This window comes from Cervus canadensis, chromosome 31 (assembly GCF_019320065.1).
Source record: "Cervus canadensis isolate Bull #8, Minnesota chromosome 31, ASM1932006v1, whole genome shotgun sequence".
NCBI lineage: Eukaryota > Metazoa > Chordata > Mammalia > Artiodactyla > Cervidae > Cervus > Cervus canadensis.
In genome coordinates, this window is record NC_057416.1 from 19,375,248 (window position 1) to 19,401,196 (window position 25,949).

Here is a 25,949-nt window from a genome sequence, read left to right on the forward strand (position 1 = left end):
ATTTTACATTTAGTGGAGTGTAAATGAAAATCCCAATCTCCCAAGTTATCCCGCCCCCCCTTCCTCCTTAGTAACTTTTTTCTTTTTTAATTTTTTTTTTTCTGTATCCGTGACTCTGTTTCCATTTTGCATGTAGGTTCATTTGTACCATTCTTTTAGATTCCACATATAATCAGTATCTTATGGTATTTGTCTTTTTGTGTCTGACTCACTTCATTTAGTATGACAATTTCTAGGTCCAACCATGTTGCTGCAAACAGCATTACTTCATTCTTTTTTATGGCTGAGTAGTTTTCCACACCACATCTTCTTTATCCATTCCTCTGTTGATGGACATTTAGGTTGCTTCCATGTCCTGGCTACTGTAAATAGTACTGCGGTGAGCACTGTGGTACATGTGTCTTTTCCAATTATGGCTTTCTCAGGATGTATGCCCAGGAGTGGGAATGCCGAATCCCATGGTAGTTCTATTTTTAGTTTTTTAAGGAACCTCCATACTGTTCTTAGTAGTGGCTATACCAATTCATATTCTCACCAACAGTGTAGGAGGTTTCTCTTTTCTCTACAGCCTTGCAAGCATTTATCATTTTTTAATGATGGCCATTCTGACCTGTGTGAGGTGATACCTCATTGTAGTTTTGATTTGCAGTACTCTGATAATTAGAGATGTTGAGCATCTTTTCATGTGCCTCTTGGCCATGTGTGTATCTTCTTTGAAGAAATGTTTATTTAGATCTTCCACCCATTTATTGATTGGACTGTTTGTTTCCTTGATATTGAGCCCCATGGGTTGTTTGTATATTTTGGAAATGAATCCCTTGTCGGTCACCTTGCAAATATTTTCTCCCATTATGTGGGTTGTCTTTTCATTTTGTTTATGATTTCCTTTGCTATGCCAAAGCTTATAAGTTTAATTAGCTCCTATTTGCTTATTTTTGTTTTTATTCTCATTACTCTAGGAGGTAGGTCAAAAAAAGATCTTGCTGTGATATTTGTCAGAGAGTGTTCTATGTTTTCCTCTAAGATTTTTATAGTATCTGGTTTTACATTTAGGCCTTTAATCCATGTTGCATTTATTTTTGTGCATGGTGCTGGAGCATGTTCTAATTTCATTCTTATTTCCTCTTTCATATATGTGTCAGGACCAGCGTAACTCCCTGATCATATTAGGGCAGGCCCCTTTGAAGATCAGGTGGGTTGGGCGGGACACCCCGTGCTACCATCTCATTAAAAGGCCCTTCATCTCTGGACAAGTCATCAGCACAACTGACTCCAGGATCCCCTTGTGGCTCCTCCAAACGACCTTGGTTCCCACGTGGTGTCAGCTTCCGCATGCCTTCCTCTCCTGGTCCTTTGGTGCTGTTGGGGCCTCTGCTCCCCTGCTCATACCTGTCCGCTCTCCAGCACCTCTCCATGACCACTGTCCCTGAGCTGGGATGCCTCCATGTATTGACTTGCAGACTGCTCTCTCCTACCCTCCTCAGAGCCAGGCCAAGATCACTCTGCCACCCTCTCATCTAGTGTCTCCTGAATCCGTTGGCTCCCAGGAGAAATCTCATGGTAACAGATTATATGTGAGTTCTTTACCTTCAAACATAGCAGTCTCAACCAGAGATAGCAATGCCATAAAGGAATCCATTTGTTTGTTCAGCATATGTTTACCATATACCTCCTAGAGCTAGACTTAACAGCTAATAAGATAGCTGTTGTCTCTGGCCTTCCAGAACTAATTGTCCCTGAAATACATAGACATGGACAGAAGCATTTATACATTAGAGCAGGGCTAGATGGGGGAAGGAACTGGGCTCCGTGGGTGTTCAGAGGGGATCAAGAGTCTTCAATTCCTTGGAATTTTAAAAAGGTAAATTGACTTTGATTTGCTTAGTTTACCTTCTTGTCTTCTTATTCTCCAGTTTATGGCATATGTTTTTCAAGTTTTATCATGAAATCAAGTGGAACTGGGGCAGTTCCTTCAACATTTTTGAGCCAAAAAATCAGAATTTGTTGCCTTAAATTATCTGGCTCTTTCAAGCAAGAATATTTTGATCATAAAAAAAATAATGCTGAAAAAAATGCTGAAACTGTTTTATTCTATAAAGCTTTTTTCACCAGCCTGCTGCATTTAATATCCTTGGTAAAAGCGCATGTAAAAACAAAGTTTCTAAGTGTGTTAGTTATGTTACTCAATAAAAACTATAAAGAAAAGCATTTTTTTAAGGAATTCTTTGTACTTTAAATATCCTGTATAGATCCTGGAGCAAAAGAAATATTTCAGTAGAACTGGAGATATTTTTTGTAGGTAAAAAAGCTGAAAATGAGAAAGGAGAAAAAGTAGGAAAAGACAAACTACAAAAAAGGAAGCTGTGGGATTTCTTGTTCATTTTGAATGTCTGTCTCTCTCTATGAATCAGCAGATGGAATTTTCTCACCTGTCCTTCCCTTCAAGTTTTAACACATATAGTCCCAGGATTCAGGATATTAAGGTTCTAGGAGAATTCTCAGTTGCATCCCTATGTGTCTCCCCACTTTCATTCCCTCGCCTGTGAAATGGGCATTGTATCACTCACCTCACAGGTTTGTCGTGAGAGTCACATAAGATACTCCGTGTATGTAGATGCTCTGTAAAATCATGAGGCGCTTAATACTCGTAAGGCATAGTTCCCGGTGGGTCTCTCTAACCTGGAGCTATTCTTTCTCACTGGTCCAATGCAGACATTTAAATCCACAATCAGAACACAAATGTGTGCCAAATGAAAATGCAAGAAGCCAAATAAGTGCCATGGACAAAAAGAGAGATGCTGGAGACTTGGATGAGATTTTATATTAGACAGAGCAACGCAAGTGTGACCAGATCACAAATCAGTGAGTTTGTCTGAGCCGAGGAAGAGAGCGTAAGTTATAAATAAAAGGAGCGGCTAAACTGAGTGCCCACCAGAGGCCAGAAGCTGTCAACACAGGTCACAACCAAATGTCAGGCTAATAAAACAGGAGTTCCAGGCTCTGAGGAACAGAAGATGAGCCCTGGAGGACGACACTGCTGACGAGAAAGCTCCAGGAAAGGTTGAAACAAATTAGAGCTGTCAGTGGTACTCTGGGTTTATGCCGGCTGGACACTAAGGTCTCCAGGAGAAGAGGGGCAGGGAGCAATCAGACCACCCATCCTCAATGCTAGCAAACTAGCAACATTGAGGAGTCAATTATTGCAGACGTCTCAAGATGAGTCGGATCTCTGTGCCTGTGGTTTCATTGGATGGGGTGTCCTACCTTGTTCCGTGCTGGGGGCCAGGCGATGGCTGGGAGCCATCTTCCCTTCCAGCAGGACTCGGTCCCTGGGACACCATGCTAGGGGATTCAGTTCACAAGCTATCTGACTCTCCAGGCTGCAAAGAACTTCTTAAGTGTGTGAAATACTAACCTGAACTTTCCACATTAGGGCAGAAGGGCTTTTTCTCTAGACAAGAGTAGATGCTGAATGTCTAGTTCAGATGGACACATGACACCCGATTTAATAACATACTAAAGAGAAAATAAGTCTGCATCAAGTTCTAATGCTTGTCCTAATAGTTTGCTATGTTCTCATCCTAACCTCAACGTGTATGTGTTTCAGGCAAATGGAATTCCTGCTATACAATTAAATACTCTGCATGATGCTCTGTCCTAAACATACCAAGTACTAATGTCCGTGTTTTCTGCTGTGCATTCTGCCCAATAAGACTATATACAGTGAAACTCATACCATGATATGAAATATCAGTATGTCTTTCATTTGATTACTACTGAGGACTCAGCACACCCTTGAATGAATCTTGGTCTTTCTGAAAGCAATCAGCTGACCAAAGTCAAGGCTTCTTCTCCAACCACAAAATAATTGTAATAATGAGCATTTGGAGAATATTTTCTCAGCACCAGGGGCTTTAATACATTATCTCATCTGATCTTCAGAAGAGCCTTTGAGGTAAGTCTTATCATCAGTCCCATTTTATAGATTAGAAACTGAAGCTCACCTCTAATAAGTGGTACAACAGAAACGCAAAACCTGGTGTGTTGATCTCCAAAGTTCCTATTTGTTTCCATCCAACACTCCCACACTAGTTTTCTATATTTTTATACATAAATACCAAGAATATATCATATGGAGGGTGTGGAGAGAGGGAGAAAGAAGGGAGAGAAAGAGATTTGTAATGAGCAATTTGATTATCTAGGATGGGCCTAATCATTTGAAGACCTTATGGAAGAAAAAGTTCTTAGAACATGAATTCCACTAGGTCAGATTCCAAGAAAGCATTCTCGTTTAATCTCTGTTTATGTTTCTTCCTTCATATCCTGTTTCAGCCACTGCCTCCAGTCTCTCCCTAAAGAATATTAACTCAGAAATATAGTCTTTCTGGAATGCTCACCAAGCTTCCATTACCTTGCTGAGAGCTACTCATGTATGCCAGGGGAAGAAGCTACCTGTTAATATTCAATCTTTATTTCAGTAACTGGCTCCATTTGAACACTTTTTTTTCCCAATTATGTTGCTGCTTGGATGTCCCATTTCTTTCATCATGTCTCTTGTTTAACTGCTCACTGTCCTTTCCTCAGTGGCCCAGCTGGGCTTCAGCAGAGCAGTGTCCCCGAACAGTGATGGCTCCATGTAACTTACATAAACACTGATCATTCTCAACAGTTATGTGGTGTTTTCAGCTTTATATGATTCCACAGATGGTTGCTAAAAACACATAGTGTTCCATTAAGAAGCAATAGATGTGTTCCTTAATAGTGTGTATAACTAATATGTCTTGTAAATTGAAATAGAGATTTAAATCAGTAATGAGTCTAGGGCTTAGCACTGGTCCTGTTTAGGACCTATCCCAGCTGTTTCACAGCTTGACTCTCAGCAGAGATACTGAGAAGGAAACAACAACAACAAAAAATCAATACAGTTCCAGCCGGGTCTTTTGCATCAGCAAAGCTTGTAATTCACCCAGGTATGTGCCAGAGTTCAGATGGAGCAGAGAGACCCAACATGCCCCTTCCCATGTCTCCACAAGCTTGGAGGCACCAATGGCTTTCCTTCCTTCTTCAGAGAACCGGGTCCTGGCTTCCTGTTCTGCAGTAAACATCATCTTACACTAATCCAAGATTGTTTCTTTTGTGAGCGCACTGAGTCCTAACCACTGGACCACCAGGGAATTCCCAGGTCACAACGGATCATTTGCCCCCTTAACCTGGTTCTCTGGCCACTGTGCTCCCTACAGTGCAAATCTCAAGATCAGATTCCTTAGAACAGCCAGAGGAGTTACTTGCTTGCACATGAAGTGTCCCGGAAATATCTCCCACTGTGGCTTACCCTACAGGACGCTTCCTGGGTGCTCCGGTTACCCTCACCCCCGTTTCTGCTGTGTTCTCACTTACATCCTGCTTAATCCACTGCAAAGTAAGAACTTTTAAGTTGTAACAGATTTACTCAGTATCATCTGAGTTTACTACCATTTATTTTGATGCAACACATTCTCAATCTTTTAGTTATTGAACTATGGGTGTTCACTGTCATCATGGTTAATTTTGTTAAGTCACTAATTTCCAGTGCAACCAAGTGTCTACTACCCAGCTATTCCGCAGTCCTCAAATCCGGGGTGGGGTTGGGGGTCAGTCCTTTAATTCTGAAATAAAATTGTAATAAATTGTTTGAGCACCACCCTCATATCCTAAGGCAATTCCAGTGCCTCCTGTCTAAAGCAGTTTGATGAAAATATGAAAAAAATATATTCCCTTCATCTCCTCTTTCAAACCCCTGCAACAACTGTGATAGTGGGTTTAATAGGGTTTCTAGCAATTCCTTTTCTCCTGAAACCTCAGAATGTGCCTTTATTTGGAAGTAGGGTCTTTGCAGGTGTAGTTAGGCTAAGATGAGGATTCTGGATTCTGGTGGGCCCTGAAGCCAGTGATGGACATCTTGATAAGAAAAGAATGCCACAGAGACACAGTAAAGACCACGTGGAGACAGAGGCAAGGATTAAAGTGATCTGGTCACAAGCCAGAGAATGTAAGACTTGCTGGAGCCATAAGAAGCTGAGACAAAGAAGGATTTCTCCCCAGAAATCCTTCAAAGAAATTTCTTCAAAGAAAACAAGGCCCTGCCACCATCTTGATTTCAGACTTCTGATGTCCAGTACTGCGAGAATAAAGTTCTGTGGTTTTAAGCCGCACAGTTTGTGACCATTTACTATAGTTGCCTGAGGAAACTCACACCCACACATCTTTGTTGTTGCTTCCCCCCATATCGTTCATTCCAACAGTGAGCACCACATGTCTCCCTTCATTTGAGAATGTTCCCTAGTTCTCCCTGGGGATGTAAGAGAATTTTACTGAAGAATCACACCTAACAGGAAATGTTAGCAGAAGAGTCTACAACTTCAAGCTGAACCTTGAACTTGACTGTGTTGAAAACCAGCTAGATTAGACACAAAATTTTCCTCACTGGCTGCTATCCTCAGACTCTCCCCTGCAACCAAAAAACTTTACACACCCTTGCTCAGCTGGGATCTTCTTCCTCCGGTTTCTCCCCTTTACTTTGTTTTGGGATTTCCAGAATACTTGTTTCTTTCAACTTCCAGAGAAGATTCAAAATATGTTAAATTATTTTTCCAAGAAGTTCAACATATTTCTCCAGACATCTGATAGCCATTGTAAAAGAAAAAATCCGTCAATCAAAGGAAGAAATGGAAAATTTCATTAGAGCCAAATTTGAGGATGATAGCTTGGGAAGAGCATCTCAGAGAGCTCCATTGGAAGTCAAGGCCCAGTTGCAAAAGTTTTTGAGACAGAGGACTGTGCATCAAATGATGGTATTATTGACATTTTACATAATCCAGATCTTCAGGTCATCGTGCTAGGTCATGTGACCCCTTACAAGCTCTAGAGGGAACGTTATCTTTAAGGAGCTGTCTTGATGCTAGGACACTGTTCCTCTTTACAGCTGAGCAGGTATTTCTGCTGATGGGTGAGGTCTGGTTGATGCATAATGCAGATATACAATGAACAGTGGGGGCAGAAGAGGCCAAAGGGCAGAAAAAAATTTATGTTTAAATTTTTTGATCTTGCCATAAAACAGAAATTCTATTTCACACCAGATTGTGCCTTTCATAGCTAAATACATCACTAGACTAATTATCTTAAAAAAAGAAAATCAGGTCCCTTTCCAGAGGAATTTTGTTATATTACTAGGACTTCTGGGTTAACTTGCAACTAGACTTTTACAAAAATTTTTTTGCTATATTTGGAACTCAAATACAATAATTACCATTGGGTAATAAATTTAACCCTAAATCATAATTCCACTAAATGATTTAAAGTAAATAAAGCATGACAGTAAGGCAAGCAATATGATAATAATTGAAATAACTACACTCCTCAAGTCATTTTAACCTCCGTTCTTTTCTTCCACTCAAGTAGCAGTGCTGGACACATGCAGAGATGCCTCAGAGTTCGCATTCTTCTTGACTTTTCTTTTAAAAATTAAAATTTTGAAAGCTGGAGCTTATTGCAGGAAAGAAAGTGGAGTGCAAGAAGATGGTCCCGTCTCAGGTCTCAGGCGAGTCCCTGCGACGGTGCCTAGGATGGGTTCTTGGCTTCCCTCAGGGAAGAATTCAAGAGTCATAGTAAAGTAAAGACGGCTTATTCAGGAAGACACACACTTCATAGATAAAGTCTGGGCCATCTCAGAAGGTAAGAGGCCCCAAAATACAGGGTGGTTAGTTTTTATAGGCTAATAAGTGGGAGGATTATTCCAACTATTTTGGGGATGGAGTGAAGATTTCCAGGAATTGGGTCACTGCCCTCTTGTCTGTTTATGGCTGGGCTTAGAACTGTCTTGGTGTCTGCAGGTGAGTCATTTAGCTTTCCTATGTATTATAGTAAGTATATAATGAGGCTGAAGGTCTAGTGGAAGTTCACTTGTCCACTGTTTTGAACCTAGTTGGTGCTAACCAGTCTATTCTGTGCCTGCAACATCTCTGTCATTCTTTTAAAGGTTGTGCCCTGCCCTCTTCCTGTCCTATGTTTGGTAGATTCATATTTTTTCCTAACTTTCTGGAAAAGACTTACATATGAAGCACTTCTATAATTTATTTTGGGCTCATGGATGGCTCCATCAGCAGCCCTATGAACATGAGACTTAAAATAGATTTCTTTAAATAAAATAGATTTCAAATATAAAGACAGGAAGAAAGAAAAGTTACAACAAATAGCTGATACATAATCATGTTTACACCACTTGCATTTCAGAGGTGTTGTCCTTCTACCATACTGACTGCATGTATTTACTTTAAGAAATATGTTAACTTGCACAGTTGAAGTCCCATTTATGCTTGCCTGTCTTGTTTTTCTAGGTTAAACTTCCATTTACATGCTTGGTTCCATTCATGCTTCTGTATATTTACTACATATGTATGTTTGCATAAATGGTAGATGGTATTATTTTCTGTTTTATATAAATAACATTATACAAGATCTCTCATTCTAAGCTTGTTATTTTTCTCAGTTTTATGAATCTCGGCTTTATTTGAGTAATAGACCCCTTAAAACAGTAAGGACATTAGTGAATATCTGGCCACCACTTATTTTAGTTAATCCTAATTTTAAAAATAATATAATTTCAGAAAATAAGAAAAATGTTTTATATTCAATTCCTATCCCCTATAGAAAATTACTATCAATATTCTTGGATACTTCCTTCTAGTCTTTTTAAATATCAACTTTTTGGCATAGTAAAATAAAATATTAATATAGTCACTTAATTTTATATTACCATTTTTTTCATTTTCTACATGATTCCTTTGACAATTACGTTTAATGCCTCTAAAACTATCCTTCTAGTGTATATACTATAATTAATTTAGCTATTCCTCTATTCCAGATATTTAATGTAGTTGTTTTACTTCTTCCTTTAAAAATAAGCCTTCAATAAACAAACAAACAAGTAAACCAAAAAACCAACAATGGCCACTGAACTTGGTAACTTGCACTAATTTGAAGTTATTTTCTCAGATTAAAAAACCTTCTTCTGTAAATTACCTGCTCATTATTTTTTGTTTGATACCTTATGATTATAGATATACGAATGAGCTATTTGTATAATAAGTATTTCACATATTGTTTTTATCTTTCTTATAGACTTTTAATAATATATAGAAATTATCAGTACTCTACTCTTCCTTCTAACCCTAGGAAATAAGTATGGTAAGACTGCTTTTAGAAAATTAAACCACAGTGAATGAGAGCAGAGATATGTAAAATCCCCTAACCTGATGAAATATATTAACATATAGAAAGAAAAATGTGTTAAGCAAAAGAGCATGGGCCAATCCCAGAGGCAAAATCTCACTGCTCTGCCTCATTGTAAATTAATAAATTAATTAAACGAATAATTCACTGATTATGATTTGACTTCTTGCACAGATTGCCCACAGAGAGAAAATGGCCTTGTCAAGTAGTTAAAAATATTCCTGTTTTTTGAGGCAATTACATTTCTAGTTGTAAATTGCATTGACATTTAGTCCCAAGATTCTGTTTAACATTAGTCTGCCACTAAGAGATAAATCCGCTAAACCTAAAAATCAGGCTTTGGAATTTGTGAGGCTTCTGATCAAACCCTCCCACCAGACCATTCCACATTAGAGGGCTCTTAGTGGACAACCATGGAGATTTTTTTCCTGTAATAGGACTCTTTTTTTTTTAATCAACCTTCTCTGCGCAATTTTCTTTACTGCTTCTGCACATAGAAACAACATTCTCTCTAGAGATGGATGACATACTAAATTCTATTCCTTTCAGTGTTTGGTATTTTAAACATTTGCCAATTTAATCCACTCAGGTCATAGAGATCACATATCAAGAGTAACTCAAAATTCATTCATTCATTTATACCATCATGCTTCATCAAGTGAAATTTGGTCAGGTATGGAAAAGATAACTGGAAGGATTTCAGTATGGGGGCGAAAATAAACCAGTTTCCGGTGCTTTGTAGGTCAGCAGTGCTGGGCTCTCAGGTAGCTCAAAGAATAAACACTCTGCCTGCAATTTGAGAGACCTGGGTTCGATCCGTGGGTGGGGAAGATCCCATGGAGAGGGAAATGGCAACCCACTCCAGTGTTCTTGCCTGGAGAATCCCTTGGACAGAGGAGCCTGGCGGGCTACAGTCCATGGGTGGCAGAGTCAGACAAGATGAGCGACTAACACTTTCAGTGCTGTCCAAGCTTGAGAAGGGTGTCTATCAAAATTGGGCGCTGAGGGTGAAGAAATGGGAGGTGTTGGTGGGGGCTGCGAGGAGGAGAGGGTATGGGGGATCGAGGGACCAAAGCCCCAGGAATAAAGGAGGGAAGGCTTATTTGGAAATGTGAGTAATTATGTAACTGAAGAAAAGGGAGCAAGAAGGGAGGGGCAAAGAGGTTTTCAAAGCGTTAAACTGGAAACGTAAGTAGAGGTTAATTATAGCCTTACATCCAAGGTAAGAGAAAACCAAGTAAGACGGTAGGCAGGGCGAGAGGGAATCAAAGGGCAGACAGACTGAAACCACAATCACAGAAAACTAGCCAATCTGATCACATGGACCACAGCCTTGTCTAACTCAATGAAACTAAGCCATGCCATGTGGGGTCACCCAAGACAGTCGGGTCATGGTGGAGAGGTCTGACAGAATGTGGTCCACTGGAGAAGGGAATGGCAAACCACTTCAGTATTCTTGCCTAAGAACTCCATGAACAGTATGAAAGGGCAAAAAGATAGGACACTGAAAGATGAACTCCCCAGGTCAGTAGGTGCCCAATATGCTACTGGAGATCAGTGGAGAAATAACTCCAGAAAGAATGAAGGGATGGAGCCAAAGCAAAAACAACACCCAGTTGTGGATGGGACTGGTGCCGATGATGTAAAGAGCAATATTGCATAGGAACCTGGAATGTTAGGTCCATGAATCAGGGGTCATGTGGCAGGTTTTTCCCTACTGAAATCTGCTATCATACTAGTCTTGTGTTTTCAATTATATCAGGGGTTGCCAAGCTTTTTCAGAAAACAACCAGCTAGTAAATATTTTTGATTTGCTTGCCAGAAGGTCTCTGTTAGACTATTTAACTCTGCTGTGTAGCCTGAAAGCAAACCTACATCATATGTAAACTAACAGGCATGGATGCGTTCCACTAAAGCTTTCAGTTGAGTTGAGTTAGGTCTCACAGTCATGTTCGCTTCTTTGCAACCCTATGGACTGCAGCACACCAGGCTTCCCTGTCCATCACCAACTACTGAACTTGCACAAACTCCTGTTCATCAAGTCAGTGATGCCATCCAACCAACTCATCCTCTGTTATCCCCTTCTCCTCCTACCTTCAATCTTTCACAGCATCAGGGTCTTTCCCAGTGAGTCAGCTCTTCGCAATCAGGTGGCCAAAGTATTGCAGTTTCAGCTTCAGAATCAGTCCTTCCAATGAATAATCAGGACTGATTTCCTTTAGGATGGACTGGTTGGATCTCCTTGGAGTCCAAAGGACTCTCAAGAGTCTTTTCCAACAACACAGTTCAAAAGCGTCAATTCTTCAGCACTCAGCTTTCTTTATAGTCCAACTCTCACATCCATACACGACTACTGGAAAAACCATAGCTTTGACTAGATGGACCTTTGTTGGCAAAGTAATATCTCTGCTTTTTCATATGTTTTCTAGGTTGGTCATAGCTTTTCTTCCAAGGTGCAAGTGTCTTTTAATTATAGGGTTGCCATCACCATCTGCAGTGATTTTGGAGCCCAAGAAAATAAATTCTCTCACTGTTTCCATTGTTTCCCCATCTATTTGCCATGAAGTGATGGGACTAGATGCCATGATTTTAGTTTTCTGAATGTTGAGTTTTAAGCCAGCTTTTTATTCTCCTCTTTCACTTTCATCAAGAGGCTCTTTAGTTCTTCTTTGTTTTCTGCCATAAGGGTGGTGTCATCTGCATATCTGAGGTTGTTGATATTTCTCCTGGCAATCTTGATTCCAGCTTGTGCTTTTTCCAGCCTGGCATTTCTCATGATGTACTCTGCATATAAGTTAAATAAGCCAGGTGACAATATGCAGCCTTGACATACTCCTTTCCCAATTTGGAACCAGTCTGTTGTTCCATGTCTGGTTCTAACTGTTGGCTCTTGACCTGCATTTCTCAGAAGACAGGTAAGGTGGTCTGGTGTTCCAGTCTCTGGAATTTTCCACCATTTGTTGTGATCCACACAGTCAAAGGCTTTGGTGTAGTCAATAAAACAGAAGTAGGTGTTTTTCTGGAACTCTCCTCCTTTTTCTATGATCCAACAGATGTGGGCAATTTGATCTCTGGTCCCTCTGCCTTTTCTAAATCCAGCTTGAACACCTGGAAGTTCTTGATTCACATATTGTTGAAGCTGTGCTTGGAGAATTTTAAGGTTTATTTAGTAAATAAACTAAAGCTTTATTTACAAAATAAACAGAAAGCTAGGATTGGCTTAAGGGCCATATTTTACTCATTACTGGTCTCATGAGCCTCTTCAAGATCCATCATGTTTGGAAATAACAAAAGTCACATATATTCCTTCTGAAACCATATGGTAGGTTTTGTCTGTCTGCAAAAGTTCAACCTATTGGGCTGAAAGCTCCTCTTTGAGAAGGTTAAGTGTTAAATAGGAAAATAGTTAAAAAATTAATAAGTAAGGTGTTTAATAGTATGATAATATATTCAAGTACTCACCTTAAAATGTAAATCTCAAAATTTTCAAAACTTGTAAAAGTAAAAACTTCAGATTTATATTTCACTTTGAAGAATAAACCCAAACTGCGTACCTCAGATTGGAACTTGAACCCATGTGCTAGGATTTGAACCCTGCCAAAACCCACCGTACCTGGTTTCAGGACCTAAGGAAGCTCAGGTTCTTGATGTATCAAGGCAGAAAGAATTTAGTGAGTGACAAAGTGATAGGTAAGAAGTGGATTTACTCAGATTCAGAGATAAGCACATACCACAGACAGAGTGTGGGCCATCACAGACCACAAGTTCCTATATGAAGTGTGGCCTGTTTAGTTTTTATAGGCTGGCAACTTCATATGCTACTGAGTGAGAAGATTTGTTGGTGGTCTCTGAGCAGAAAAAACCATTGCAATCATTTGGGTCTTTTGCATATTTTTCTGGGTGTGTTCAGCCTTCTTGGCCATATCCCTATTTTTAAAAACTAATAAGCGAATTGGAGCAAATGATTCACTGAAGTCTGAGGCCCAGCAGTTGCTTTCTGAATTTTGTGCCTGATGTCTGGGGCAGACTGGGCTATGAAATACATAGCTAAGGGGGCCTGTCCCTCAGGGGAGGAGGGATTCATATTTGTATACTTCCTAAAAGTCTCCAACACTTTGGCAGCTGATGCGAAGAACTGACTCATTGGAAAAGACCCTGATGCTTAGAAAGATTGAAGGCAGGAGGAGAAGGGGATGACAGAGGATGAGATGGTTGGATGGCCTCACCAACTCGATGGATTTGAATCTGAGGAAGCTTCAGGAACTGGTGATGAACAGGGAAGCCTGGTGTGCTACAGTCCAAGGGGTCGCAAACAATTGGACACAACTGAGCAACTAAACTGAGCTGAACTGAACTAAAAGTCTCCTAAAAGTGTAGAGTTCTGACAAAACATGGTCCACTGAAGAAGGGAATGGTAAACCACTTCGGTACTTTTGCCTTGAGAACCCCATAAACAGTATGATAAGGGAAAAAAAAAAAAAAATAGGACACTGAACTCCCCAGGTTGGTAGGTGCCCAATACGCTACTGGAGAACAGTGGAAAAATAACTCCAGAAAGAAAGAAGACAGGGAGCCAAAGAAAAAACAAGACCCAGCAGTAGATGTGACTGGCGACGGAATAAGTCCCATGAGGTAAAGAGCAATATTGCATAGGAACCTGGAATGTTAGGTCCATGAATCAAGGTAAATTGGAAGTGAGCAAACAGGAGATGGCAAGAGTGAACATCAACATTTTAGGAATCAGTGAGCTATAATGGAATCAGTGAACTAAATGGGAATGGGTGAATTTAACTCAGATGACCATTATATCTACTACTGTGGGCAAGAATCCCTTAGAAGAAATGGAGTAGCCCTCATAGTCAACAAAAAAGTCCAAAATGCAGTACTTGGTTGCAGTCTCAAAAACGACGGAATGATCTCTGTTCATTTTCAAAGCAAACCATTCAATATCTCAGTAACCCAAGTCTATGCCCTGAACAGTAATGCTGAAGAAGCTGAAGTTCTATGAGGACCTACAAGAGCTTCTAGAACTAACACCCAAAAAAGATGTCCTTTTCGTTATAGGGGACTGGAATGCAAAAGTAGGAAGTCAAGAGCTATCTGGAGTAACAGGCAAATTTGGCCTTGGAGTACGGAATGAAGCTGGGCAAAGGTAATAGAGTTTTGCCAAGAGAACTCACTGGTCATAGCAAATACACTCTTCCAACAACACAAAAGAAGCCTCTACACATGGACATCACCTGATTGTCAATACCGAAATCAGATTGACTATATTATTTGCAGTTGAAGATGGAGAAGCTCCTTAAAGTCAGCAAAAACAAGACCAGGAGCTGACTGTGGCTCAGATCATGAACTCCTTATTGCCAAATTCAGACTTAAATTGAAGAAAGTAGGTTAAACGACTAGACCATTAAGCTATGATCTAAATCCAATTCCTTATGATTATTCACTGGAAGTGACAAATAGATTCAAGGGATTAAATCTGATAGAGTGCCTGAAGAACTATGGACAGAGGTTCATGATACTGTGCAGGGGCACTGATCAAGACCATCCCCATGGAAAAGAAATGCAAAAAGGCAAAATTGTTGTCTGAGGACACCTTACAAATAGCTGAGAAAAGAAGAGAAGTGAAAAGCAAAGGAGAAAAGGAAAGATATACCCATTTGAATGCAGAGTTCCAAAGAATAGCATGGAGAGATAAGAAAGCCTTCCTCAGCAATCAATGCAAAGAAATGGAGGAAAACAATAGAATGGGGAAGACTAGAGATCTCATCAGGAAAATTAGAGATACCAAGGGAACGTTTCATGCAAAGATGGGCACAATAAAGGAAAGAAACACTGTGGATCTAACAGAAGCAGAAGATATTAAGAAGAGGTGGCAAGAATACACAGAAGAACTGTACAAAAAAGATCTTTGTGACTCAGATAATCACAATGGTGTGATCACTCACCTAGAGCCAGACATCCTGGAATGTGAAGTCAAGTGGGCCTGAGGAAGCATCACTATGATCAAAGTGAGTGGAGGTGATGGAATTCCAGTTGAGCTATTTCAAATCCTAAAAGATGATGCTGTGAAAGTGCTGCACTCAATATACCAGCAAATTTGGAAAACTCATCAGTGGCCGCAGGACTGGAAAAGGTCAGTTTTCATTCCAGTCCCAAAGAAGGCAATGCCAAAGAATGTTCAAACTACCGCACAATTACACTCATTTCACACACTAGGAGAGTAATGCTTAAAATTCTCCAAGTCAGGCTTCAACAGTACATGAACCGTGAACTTCCAGATATTCAAACTGGATTTAGAAAAGGCAAAGGAATCAGAAATCAAATTGCAAACATCTTTTGGATCAACAAAAAAGCAAGAGATTTCCAGAAAAACATCTACTTCTGCTTTATTGACTATGTCAAAGCCTTTGACTGTGTTAATTACAACAAACTGTGGAATACTCGGAAAGAGATGGGAATACCAGACCACCTGACCTGCCTCTTGAGAAACCTATATGCAGGTCAGGAAGCAACAGTTAGAACTGGACATGAAACAACAGACTGGTTCCAAATAGGAAAAGGAGTACGTCAAGGCTGTATATTGTCACCCTGCTTATTTAACTTATATGCAGAGTACATCATGAGAAACGCTGGGCTGGAGGAAGCACAAGCTGGAATCAAGATTGCCAGGAGAAATATCAATAACCTCAGATATGCAGATGACACCATCCTTATGGCAGAAAGTGGAGAAGAACTAAAGAGCTTCTTGATGAAAGTGAAAGAGGAGAGTGAAAAAGTTGGCTTAAAACTCAACATTCAGAAAACTAAGATCATGTCATCTGGTCCCATCACTTCATGGCAAATAGATGAGGAAACAATGGAAACAATGAGAGACTTTATTTTCTTGGGCTCCAAAATCACTGCAGATGGTAACTGCAGCCATGAAATTAAAAGACACTTACTCCTTGGAAGGAACGTTATGACCAACCTAGACAGCATATTAACAAGCAGAGACATTACTTTGTCCACAAAGGTCCGTTTTGTCAAGGCTATGGTTTTTCCAGTAGTCATGTATGGATGTGAGAGTTGGACTATAAAGAAAGCTGTGCACAGAAGAATTGACACTTTTGAACTGTGGTGTTGGAGAAGACTCTTGAGAGTCCCTTGGACTGCAAGGAGATCCAATCAGTCCATCCTGGAGGAGATCAGTCCTGGATGTTCATTGGAAAGACTGATGTTGAAGCTGAAACTGCAATACTTTGGCCACCTGATTGCGAAGAGCTGACTCATTTGAAAAGACCCTGATGCTCGGAAAGATTGAGAGTGGGAGGAGAAGGGGATGACAGAGGATAAGATGGTTGGGTGGTATCGCCGACTCAGTGCACATGAGTTTGGGTAAACTCTGGGAGTTGGTGATGGACAGGGAGGCCTGGCATCCTGCGGTTCATGGGGCTGCAAATAGTTGGACATGACTGAGTGACTGAACTGAACTGAACTGCTCCTTGGAAGAAAAGCTATGAGAAACCTAGATAGCATATTAAAAAACAGAGACATTACTTTGCCAGCAAAGACCCATCTAGTCAAAGCCATGGTTTTCCAGTAGTCATGTGTGGATGTGAGAGTTGGACTATAAAGAAAGCTGAGCACTGAAGAATTGATGATTTTGAACTGTGGTGTTGCAGAAGACTCTTGAAGAGTCCCTTGGACTGCAAGGAGATTCAACCAGTCCATCCTAAAGGAATTCGGTCGTGAATATTCATTGGAAGGACTGATTCTGAAGCTGAAACTGCAATACTTTGGCCACCTGATGTGAAGAGTTGACTCATTTGAAAAGACCCTAATGCTGGGAAAGATTGAAGGCGGGAGGAGAAGGGGACCACAGAAGATGAGATGGTTGGATGGCATCCCTGACATCCTGGACATGAGTTTGTGTAAGCTCCAGGAGTTGGTGATGGACAGGGAAGCCTGCCATGCTGCAGTCCATGGGATTGTAAAGACTTGGACATGACTGAGTGACTGAACTGAACTGAAAAGTGTCCACTAATCTCCTTTCAAAGACTGCAGGATTTTCTGCACAAATGTGGCATGGTTAGTTTTATAGGCTGGTAATTTCATATGCTAATGAACTTTCCAACTATTTTTCGGAAGGGGTGGAATTTTCCAGGAAATCGGTCACCACCCACTTCTTAGTCTTTTGACAATGACTTGCAACTGTCATGGTGCCTCTGGGTGTGACATTTCGCTTCCTGATGATCAAGGTCTAATCAAGTCAACTTTGTCTGCCATCTCGAAGCTATTTGATTCTCATCGGTTTATGTTGTGTCCTTGATCTATGTCTGATAGATAAGTTGGTAAAGAATCTGCTTGCAGTGCAGGAAACCCCAGTTTGATTTCTGGGTCAGGAAGATCTGCTGGAGAAGGGATAGGCTGCCAACTCCAATATCCTTGGGCTTCCCTTGTGGCCCAGCTGGTAAAGAATCTGCCTACAAGGTGGGAGACCTGAGTTGAATCCCTGGTTTGGGAAGATCCCCTTGAGAAGGAAAAGGCTACCCACTGTAGTATTCTGGGCTGGAGAAGTCCATGGACTCTATTGTCCGTGGGGTCACAAAGAGTCAGACACAACTGAATGAGTTTTACTGGGCTATGTCATTCTTTCAAAAGTTGTGCCGTGCCCTTTCCCTCCTGTTACAAAACAAAGCTTCATAATAACCTCAAAAATACTTGAGTCTTGAGGGCAGGATACATGCTCTATTCAAATAATTCATAGAACCAAAGAAAATGCCTGGCACAGAGAAGTTGTGTTTAGATGTGTTTAAGTAAAAGAGAAAATATCATGTACTCTTTCTTAACAGTTGGAGAATTTGGTCCTAGAGGTTAACCTGTCTAATAGCTCACATGAACAGAGTCAGAGGAAGAGGGAGAATCCAGATTATCTAACTCTTGCATTTTTGATTTCAGTTATACTCTACAGTCAGGGATATGAAAAAGAACACAAGGCTAAACATATAGTACAATTATTAATCATAAATACACCAAGGTTATTAAAGTGTTTTATGAGCTGGACTTACTGTCTTTGCTCAAAACTCACCTTCCACAGGAAATGCCCCTCTCCTTCCCCCATTCCAAGAATGCCATGTGAACACAACTGACCATGTCTTTGGCCCAAGCTGTTGAGTCCATAGATGGGAATCTCACCCAAACTAGGCCATCAGAGGACTTCCCTGGCTATTTTAGAACTGTCTGTAAGAAAGAGAATGTAAAATATAAATTTGAGAGTTGATAACAGGCATGTTTACTGAAGAGCAAAGATATCCAGCTGGCAATTAAAGAAAAGAATGAAGCAACATAACAGAGACTCTTGGATAACAGTTGGCAAGAGTCCTGAGCAGGTTCAAGTCTTGGTTTAGCTGGTCCAGGTGCCTGACTACTCTCGCATCACTGAGTTCTGAGAGAATCCTGTGGTCTTTGACACGGGGAGTTCTTCCCATTTTGATTTGTTTTTCTGTTTTTAGCCAATTACAAAGTAATAACTAATACAGAGGGTCATGTAGTGGCCACCTAGTGTTTATCTATGTGTCTGTGATTTGACTCTAGAAAAAAAATCTACGTTTAATAAAGTTAAGAAGGGAATTAAGATAGTGACCCAGAAAAAAAAAATCATAAAAGTTACTCTTCTGAAATCTTAAGTACAAGGCAAAAGTTTCCCAATGGGGGAAAAAAAAATCTGTTTGACTAATTATATTAGTGTGATGCTAAGGCATTATTTACATCCACATTCATGGAAAATTCTGATCTACCATCTTATAGAGAAACATGCTGTGACTGAGGCTCTTCAAAATGATAAAATGAACTTTTCTCCAAAACAGAGTAGTTGCATGTATGATACTGACACTTGAATGAATCTATTGACCTGCTTCTTTTCATTCTATTAGTTCAGAGATGACCAGGGATCATCAAAGTGTGATCAGCTACCAGCAATTGATTTATAACTCAAAATATTTAAGTCAGAGATAAGCATAGGCATGTCCAGACATATTTGGCACTAAGGAATTAAATCTCCCTTAAAATCCTACAAGCACAGGGAATTTGGAAGAAATCTACAAGCCATTCTTTTTGAAATAAATGAGGTCAAAGGATTGAATACAAGCATCAATAGTTGCTTCTTATATAACATGCTTTCTCTTTAAAATGTATAATGTGATCTTTAGGTTAGTGGTTATAGAAGTATGGAACCTAATAGTATTAGCATCATTGGGAACTTGTATTTTTTTTTATTTTTTTAATGTGGACCACTTTTTAAGGACTTTATTGCATTGTTACAATGTTACTTCTGTATTATGGTTTTGTTTTATTTGTTTTGTTTCTTTGGACCACAAGGCATGTGGGATCTTAGCTGCCCAAACACAGATCGAACCCACACCCCCTGCAGGGGAAAAGGAGGTCTTAACCACTGGACCAGCAGGGAAGTCCCTGGGAACTTGTGAAAAGCACAGATTCTTGGGTTCTGCTCAAAACCTACTGCATCAGAAACTCTGGGTGTGAGACCAACAGTCTTTGAGCCCCCTCTTCATACTTATATATTGAAACCCTAGTGTGATGGCATTTGGAGGTAGACGTTTAAGGAGCTAATTAGGTTTAAGTGAGGTCAGGAGAGTAGGGTCCCTGACATGGGATTCAGTTCAGTTGCTCAGTTGTGTCTGACACTTTGCAATTCCATGGACTGCAGCACACCAGGCTTCCCTGTCCATCACCAACTCCTAGAGTTTGCTCAAACTCATGTCCATTGAGTCGGTGATGCCATCCAACCATGTCATCCTCTGTTGTCCCCTTCTCCTCCCAACTTCACTCTTTCCCAGCATCAAGGTCTTTTCAAATGAGTCAGTTCTTCACACCAGATGGGCAAAGTATTGGATCTTCAGCTTCAGCATCTGTCCTTCCAATGAATATTCAGGACTGAGCTCCTTTAGGATTGACTGGTTAGATCTCCTTGCAGTCCAAGGGACTCTCAAGAGTCTTCTCCAAACCACAGTTCAAAAGCATCAATTCTTTGGCACTCAGCTTTCTTTATGGTCCAACTCTCACATTCATACATGACTACTGGAAAAACCATAACTTTGACTAGATGGACCTTTGTATGCTGTCTAGGTTTGTCATAGCTTTTCTTCCAAGAAGCAAGCTGCTTTTAATTTCATGGCCACAGTCACCATCCACAGTGATTTTGGAGCCCCCAAAATAAAGTCTCTCACTGTTTCCATTGCTTTCCCACCTGTTTGCCAAGAAGTGATGGGATCAGATGCCATGATCTTAGTTTTCTGAATGTTGAGTTTTAAACCAGCTTTTTAATTCTCATGTTTCACCTTCATCGAGAGGCTCTTTAGTTACTCTTTGCTTTCTGCCATATGGGTGGTATCATCTGCATATTTGAGGTTATTGATATTTCAGCTTGATTCCAGCTTGTGCTTCATCCAGTCCAGCAATTCGCATGATATTCTCTGCATAGAAGTTAAATAAGCAGGCTGACAATACAGCCTTGACATACTCCTTTCCCAATCTGGAACCAGTCCCTTGTTCCATGTCTGGTTCTAACTGTTGCTTCTTGACCATACAGATTTCTCGGGAGGCAGGTTAGGTGGTCTGGCATTCCCGTCTCTTGAAGAATTTTCCACAGTTTGTTGTGATCCACAGTCAAAGGCTTTAGCGTAGCGAAGCAGATGTAGATGTTTTTATGGAACTCTCTTGGTTTTTCGATGATCTAACAGATATTTGCAATTTGATGTCTGGTTCCTCTGCATTTTCTAAATCCAGGTTGAACATCTGGAAATTCTTGGTTCATGTACAGTTGAAGCCTGGCTTAGAGAATTTTAAGCATTACTTTGCTAGAGTGTGAGACGAATGCCGTTGTGTGATAGTTTGAACCTTCTTTGGCATTGCCCTTCACTGTGACTGGAATGAAAACTGACCTTTTCCAGTCCTGTGGCCACTGCTGAGTTTTCCAAATTTGCTAGCATACTGAGTACAGCACTTTCACAACATCATCTTTTAGGGTTTGAAATAGCTCGACTGGAATTCCATCACCTCCACTAGCTTTGTTCATAGTGATGCTTCCTAAGGCTCACTTGACTTTGTACATCAGGATGTTGGCTCTAGGCGAGTGATCACACCATTGTCATCATCTGGGTCATTAACATCTTTTTAGTGTAGTTTTTTCTGTATTCTTGCCACCTCTTCTTAATATATTCTGCTTCTGTTAGGTCCATACCATTTCTGTCCTTTATTGTGTCCATCTTTGCATGAAATGTTCCCTTGGTATCTCTAATTTTCCTGAAGAGATCTCTAGTCTTTCCCATTCTACTGTTTTCCTCTATTAGTGGCCTTGCAAGAAGAGACCAGAGAGCTGTTCTCTACCTCTTTTTTTGCATGAACATACTCTGAGGAAAGGCCACCTGCGCACAGCAGACATGAGGCAGCTGGCTATAAGAAGTTGGCTAAACCCCATCCTGCATCTGCCAACACCTTGTTTTTTGGACTTTCCAGCTTCCAGAACTGTGAGAAATTAATATTGTTTAACCCATTCAGTCCATGGTGTATTTGTTGTAGCAGTCTGAGCTAAGACAAACTAAAGTTTGAGAACCACTGATCCAGGACAAGCCAGGCTCCTTAATGGCATTTTCGGAGCTGTAAGAGGGGAAAGAACCCACAATGAGAATACTTCTGTACACTTATTTGGGCAATAAGGCAAGCTCATAGAATCACGTGTTTGAATGTGACATCTATTTTTTTCATAGAATCATGGTAAACATGTTGTGCTTAGGTATTTCTGACTTGTGTAAAATTTAAACACTTGGGAGTGGCACTAGTTACTATTACATGACTCTAGTATTTTAAAACCTTACACAATCTGCTCCTGGATCATTTCCTATTTTCTTAGACACTTACAGTGAACAATTGGGTTACCCAGTAATTGGAAGTTTGATTACTGCAATAGCAAGCTATTTTCCTTTTTAAAAATGTTTTTAATGCTTATAACTCATGTTTATTAAGTGAAAAAGGGCTTATGCACCTGGGCATTATTGCATGAATTCATTATTTAGCACTGAATAACATTTTGGAAGAATCAAGAAAATAATTGTAATACTACATTTAATTTGTTTGCTTTTCCTGTTTCTGAGTGGCTCAGTCAGGCTTGTAGGAAATGGCTTATTTTCCTTTACACTTTGTTAGATTACTGTTCAAACAAAATTTAATGAAATTAGAAAAAAAAGTTACTTTTTCTTTAGGTAACTGAGTTCTGAAAACCCATAATCTAAAACTCCATTTTCACATTACACAGATACTTTTGTAGCAACAGTCACATTGTGCTTTTTTATAATGTGATGTTCTTCAAACTTGTATTTGAAAAGATATATTTAAGTAGCATTGTGTTTAATTCATTGGCTTTTTTAATTATTAGAGAATATTGTTATTTTTATTTAGCACTAAATACATTTTAAAAGTTATTTTCTGTCTTTTCTGTTTTCTCATTTTTAGCCAAATATTCTTAAACAAATACTTACGAGAATAGTATAGGTTATTTAAAGAAATTTTCTAACTGTGAAACTTTTTGTAATACTAATTATCCACTTTATTTACCTGTTCTTAGGTTTGAAATGTATATGTTGCTTTTAAAGAAGGCAAAGAGACACTTTTATTGCTGCACATGATCAAGATTTTATAAAAGTTTACAGCATGTATGACAATTCTGATTACTTAAGCATTGCAGAGCAAAATTACTTTTACTATTATAGACATGGTGTATTTCTTCCCAAAGTTTATTTCTTTAGCAATTTCTCAAAATAAACAAAAATTGTCTAATTCCTATCTCATTAATCCTTTTACAAAACAAGAAAAACACTTTGGGATAAAATCCAGGGACCTTGTAACAAGGAAGAGCCTTGCTATTTCTAGATCAGTGTTTTCACTATAGTTATTTTGTTTATCTTGGTGAAGAATGGGATATTTGGTCTATTTTTATGTTTATGATATTATAAAACATCATAAAATCTCTATAACATTGAGAGACTTGTAGCTGTTAAATTTTAAAGTTACTGGAAGATCGGGATGGGGAATACGTGTAAATCTATGGCTGATTCATATCAATGTATGACAAAACCCACTGAAATGTTGTGAAGTAATTAGCCTCCAACTAATAAAAAATTAAAAAAAAAAATAAAGTTACTGGAAGAGATTCACAAGAAAGAAGAGATTTCTTCTTCAGATTTGACCACTATGTACAGTGTTTGCAACTAAAGTCTTTACCAATAGGTGGGGCTAGAAAGTTTAATATTTATTACAATAATTGAATTTAACTGGAAAAATGTGGGGTTTTTTTAAGAAAAAGCATTGTAAAGCAGTATGTACATATATATATATATGTATATATATATAGTCTATATAATTAAACCCTGCTTATTTCTGTTACAGGACTCTCTAATACAGTCCGATTGGTGGGTGGCAGTGGCCCTCACGAAGGCAGAGTGGAGATTTTCCACGAAGGCCAGTGGGGTACGGTGTGTGACGACCGCTGGGAACTGCGTGGAGGACTGGTCGTCTGTAGGAGTTTGGGATACAAAGGTGTTCAAAGTGTGCATAAGGGAGCTTATTTTGGAAAAGGTAAATTTTTTTTAATGAAATGTAAGCATTCTCCAATAGATATAATCGAGTAGAGTCAGGAACATATAGAATAGGAAGCAGAATTTTTTTTACAGGCCTTTCCTAGAAAGTAGGAATGAAAGGAGATTTAAGGGAAAGACATATGCTCTCAGACACCTTTTAATGTCTACATTTCCTTTGGATTCAATTGATTAGTTGGAGAATGTAACACAGAGGAAATGCGGGAAATGATTGGCAAAGCAGAACAACAGGAAGCAGTCAGTTATAGACCAGGCCTGACTTCCTGGGACACTCACTGACCTCTCTGGGTCTTGTGGGCATCTGGGCAATGCCTTGTGCTCCCCCATTCTCTCTTCTTTGGAACTGAGGGTGGGGGCAGGGTACAGGCTTCTGCATTTACCTCCCAGTCACCCCTTCCTTATAGTCGCTCAGTCATGTCCGACTCTCTGCAAACTCTTGGACTGTAGCCCGCCAGGCCCCTCTGTCCATGGAATTCTCCAGGCAAGAATACTGGTGTGGGTTGCCATTTCCTTCTTCAGAAAAGGCAGTGGAAACCCTGAAAGAGAAAGGGGCAACTCTACGGGCTCTCTATGCCTGCTGGTTATGACTTCTCCTCTAAGGAATGTGATGGGAAATAGGGACTGGAAAGCTTACTTTCCCCTCTATATGAGGTTGAAATGAATAATTCTTTTGCTGCATGTAAATTTGTGCATTTTCATCTGGATGGCTCGGTAACATGTTTTATGAATGTATTAAAAGAGTGTGGGAGAAAATTTGCAGGGGACAAAATATTTGAAAGTTTACCCATGATATTTTTACTCATTTTTTCCCCCTACATAGGCATCTTATATTAGGTTTTATGTATGATTAAACATATATAAGTGCTTCAGTTCTGAAGGACAGATTAAGTAGCCATGTATAGATAAACTAGAATTTTATAGTCAGTATTTCTTGTTTATAATTCTTCTGTCTGTATGTGATAAGTAACTAGTATCTCTGAAGCTGATGGTGACTAAAAAAAGAGAGAAAGATCTGACCACCTTGATATTGCATTAGTTATTCTTCTAGAGAGGTATTGGCAATAGAGATTGTATGCAGACTTATAGACATAACATAGCAGCATTACCAGGTATGCGATACAGGGATCCCTGGCGTGATGCAGGCCATGGGTCACAAAGAGTTGGACACGCCTGGGCAACTGAACAGTTACCAGATAATCTTATGTATGATAATAAAATAGTGGAGTATGTCAAATTATTATATCAAAAGACTAAACAGGATAGACTTCTTAAATTAATGATATATATTCATGAAACATATTGTTAATCCTCTGTCCATGGGAGTCTCCAGGCAAGAATACTGGAGTGGGTTGCCATTTCCTCCTCCAGGAGATCTTCCCAAGCCAGGGATCGAACCCACATCTCTTATGTCTCCCGCATTGGCAAGCAGATCCTTTACTGCTAGCGTCACCTGGGAAGCCAGTGTTTAGTACTATTATGCTACAACTTACTGAGTAATAATTCTGTCATGCATTGTGCTAAACACATAAATAGTGTTAATAATAGATCACAATTATATCCTTTATTCCTTTACCTAAATGAATTTATTATATCAGATTTAAGAGATGAATTTTAGCAGGAATCCAGGTTCTAAAGTCTTTAGAGACCAGAAGGATAATTAAATTCATAGAGAGGCTAAACACAAGATTGAAAGAAAGTGGTGATAGGGAAAATTTCTATTCTGTTTTGTTCAAGCCCCTGGCCACCAGTTTTTAATTTGTGTGTTAAAGCTTGGAATAGAAGAAACAAAGGAAATAGAAAATACCCATAAGTTGCCACCACCAAATAGATTGTTGGAATTTCCGAATTTTTTCCTTTACACTACACTTTCAGAACTTCCTCAGCTTGAAAACTGTCAGACCAAAATCATTCATGAACCTGTAAATTTACCTCCAAGTGAAATGTTTTAAATATCGATAAGCTAGATTTTTTTTTCCCCCAGAGAAGGGAAAAAGAAAAAAATCCCCAACTATTCATCACTAGAAAATC

At 39.6% G+C, this 25,949-nt stretch overlaps 1 protein-coding gene and 1 long non-coding RNA gene across 3 annotated transcripts in view; one reads left to right on the forward strand and one right to left on the reverse strand.

Annotated features, from left to right (window-relative positions):
• MSR1 (macrophage scavenger receptor 1) overlaps positions 1-25,949 on the forward strand; it is a 76,143-nt gene that overhangs the window by 38,455 nt on the left and 11,739 nt on the right. The window contains exon 9 of one of the 2 annotated variants that reach the window (XM_043454567.1): positions 23,713-23,901. In XM_043454567.1, coding sequence (XP_043310502.1) covers positions 23,713-23,901 — 189 coding nt within the window. Of the gene's footprint in view, positions 1-1,142; positions 2,206-23,712; positions 23,902-25,949 lie in introns of those variants that run through there. The other variant, XM_043454568.1, reaches the window with a different exon arrangement.
• The window catches only part of LOC122432555, a 55,573-nt gene that overhangs the window by 17,459 nt on the left and 12,165 nt on the right, over positions 1-25,949 (reverse strand). The window contains exon 2 of the long non-coding RNA XR_006266873.1: positions 18,341-18,492. This is a non-coding gene — a long non-coding RNA (uncharacterized LOC122432555). The remainder of the gene's footprint in view (positions 1-18,340; positions 18,493-25,949) is intronic.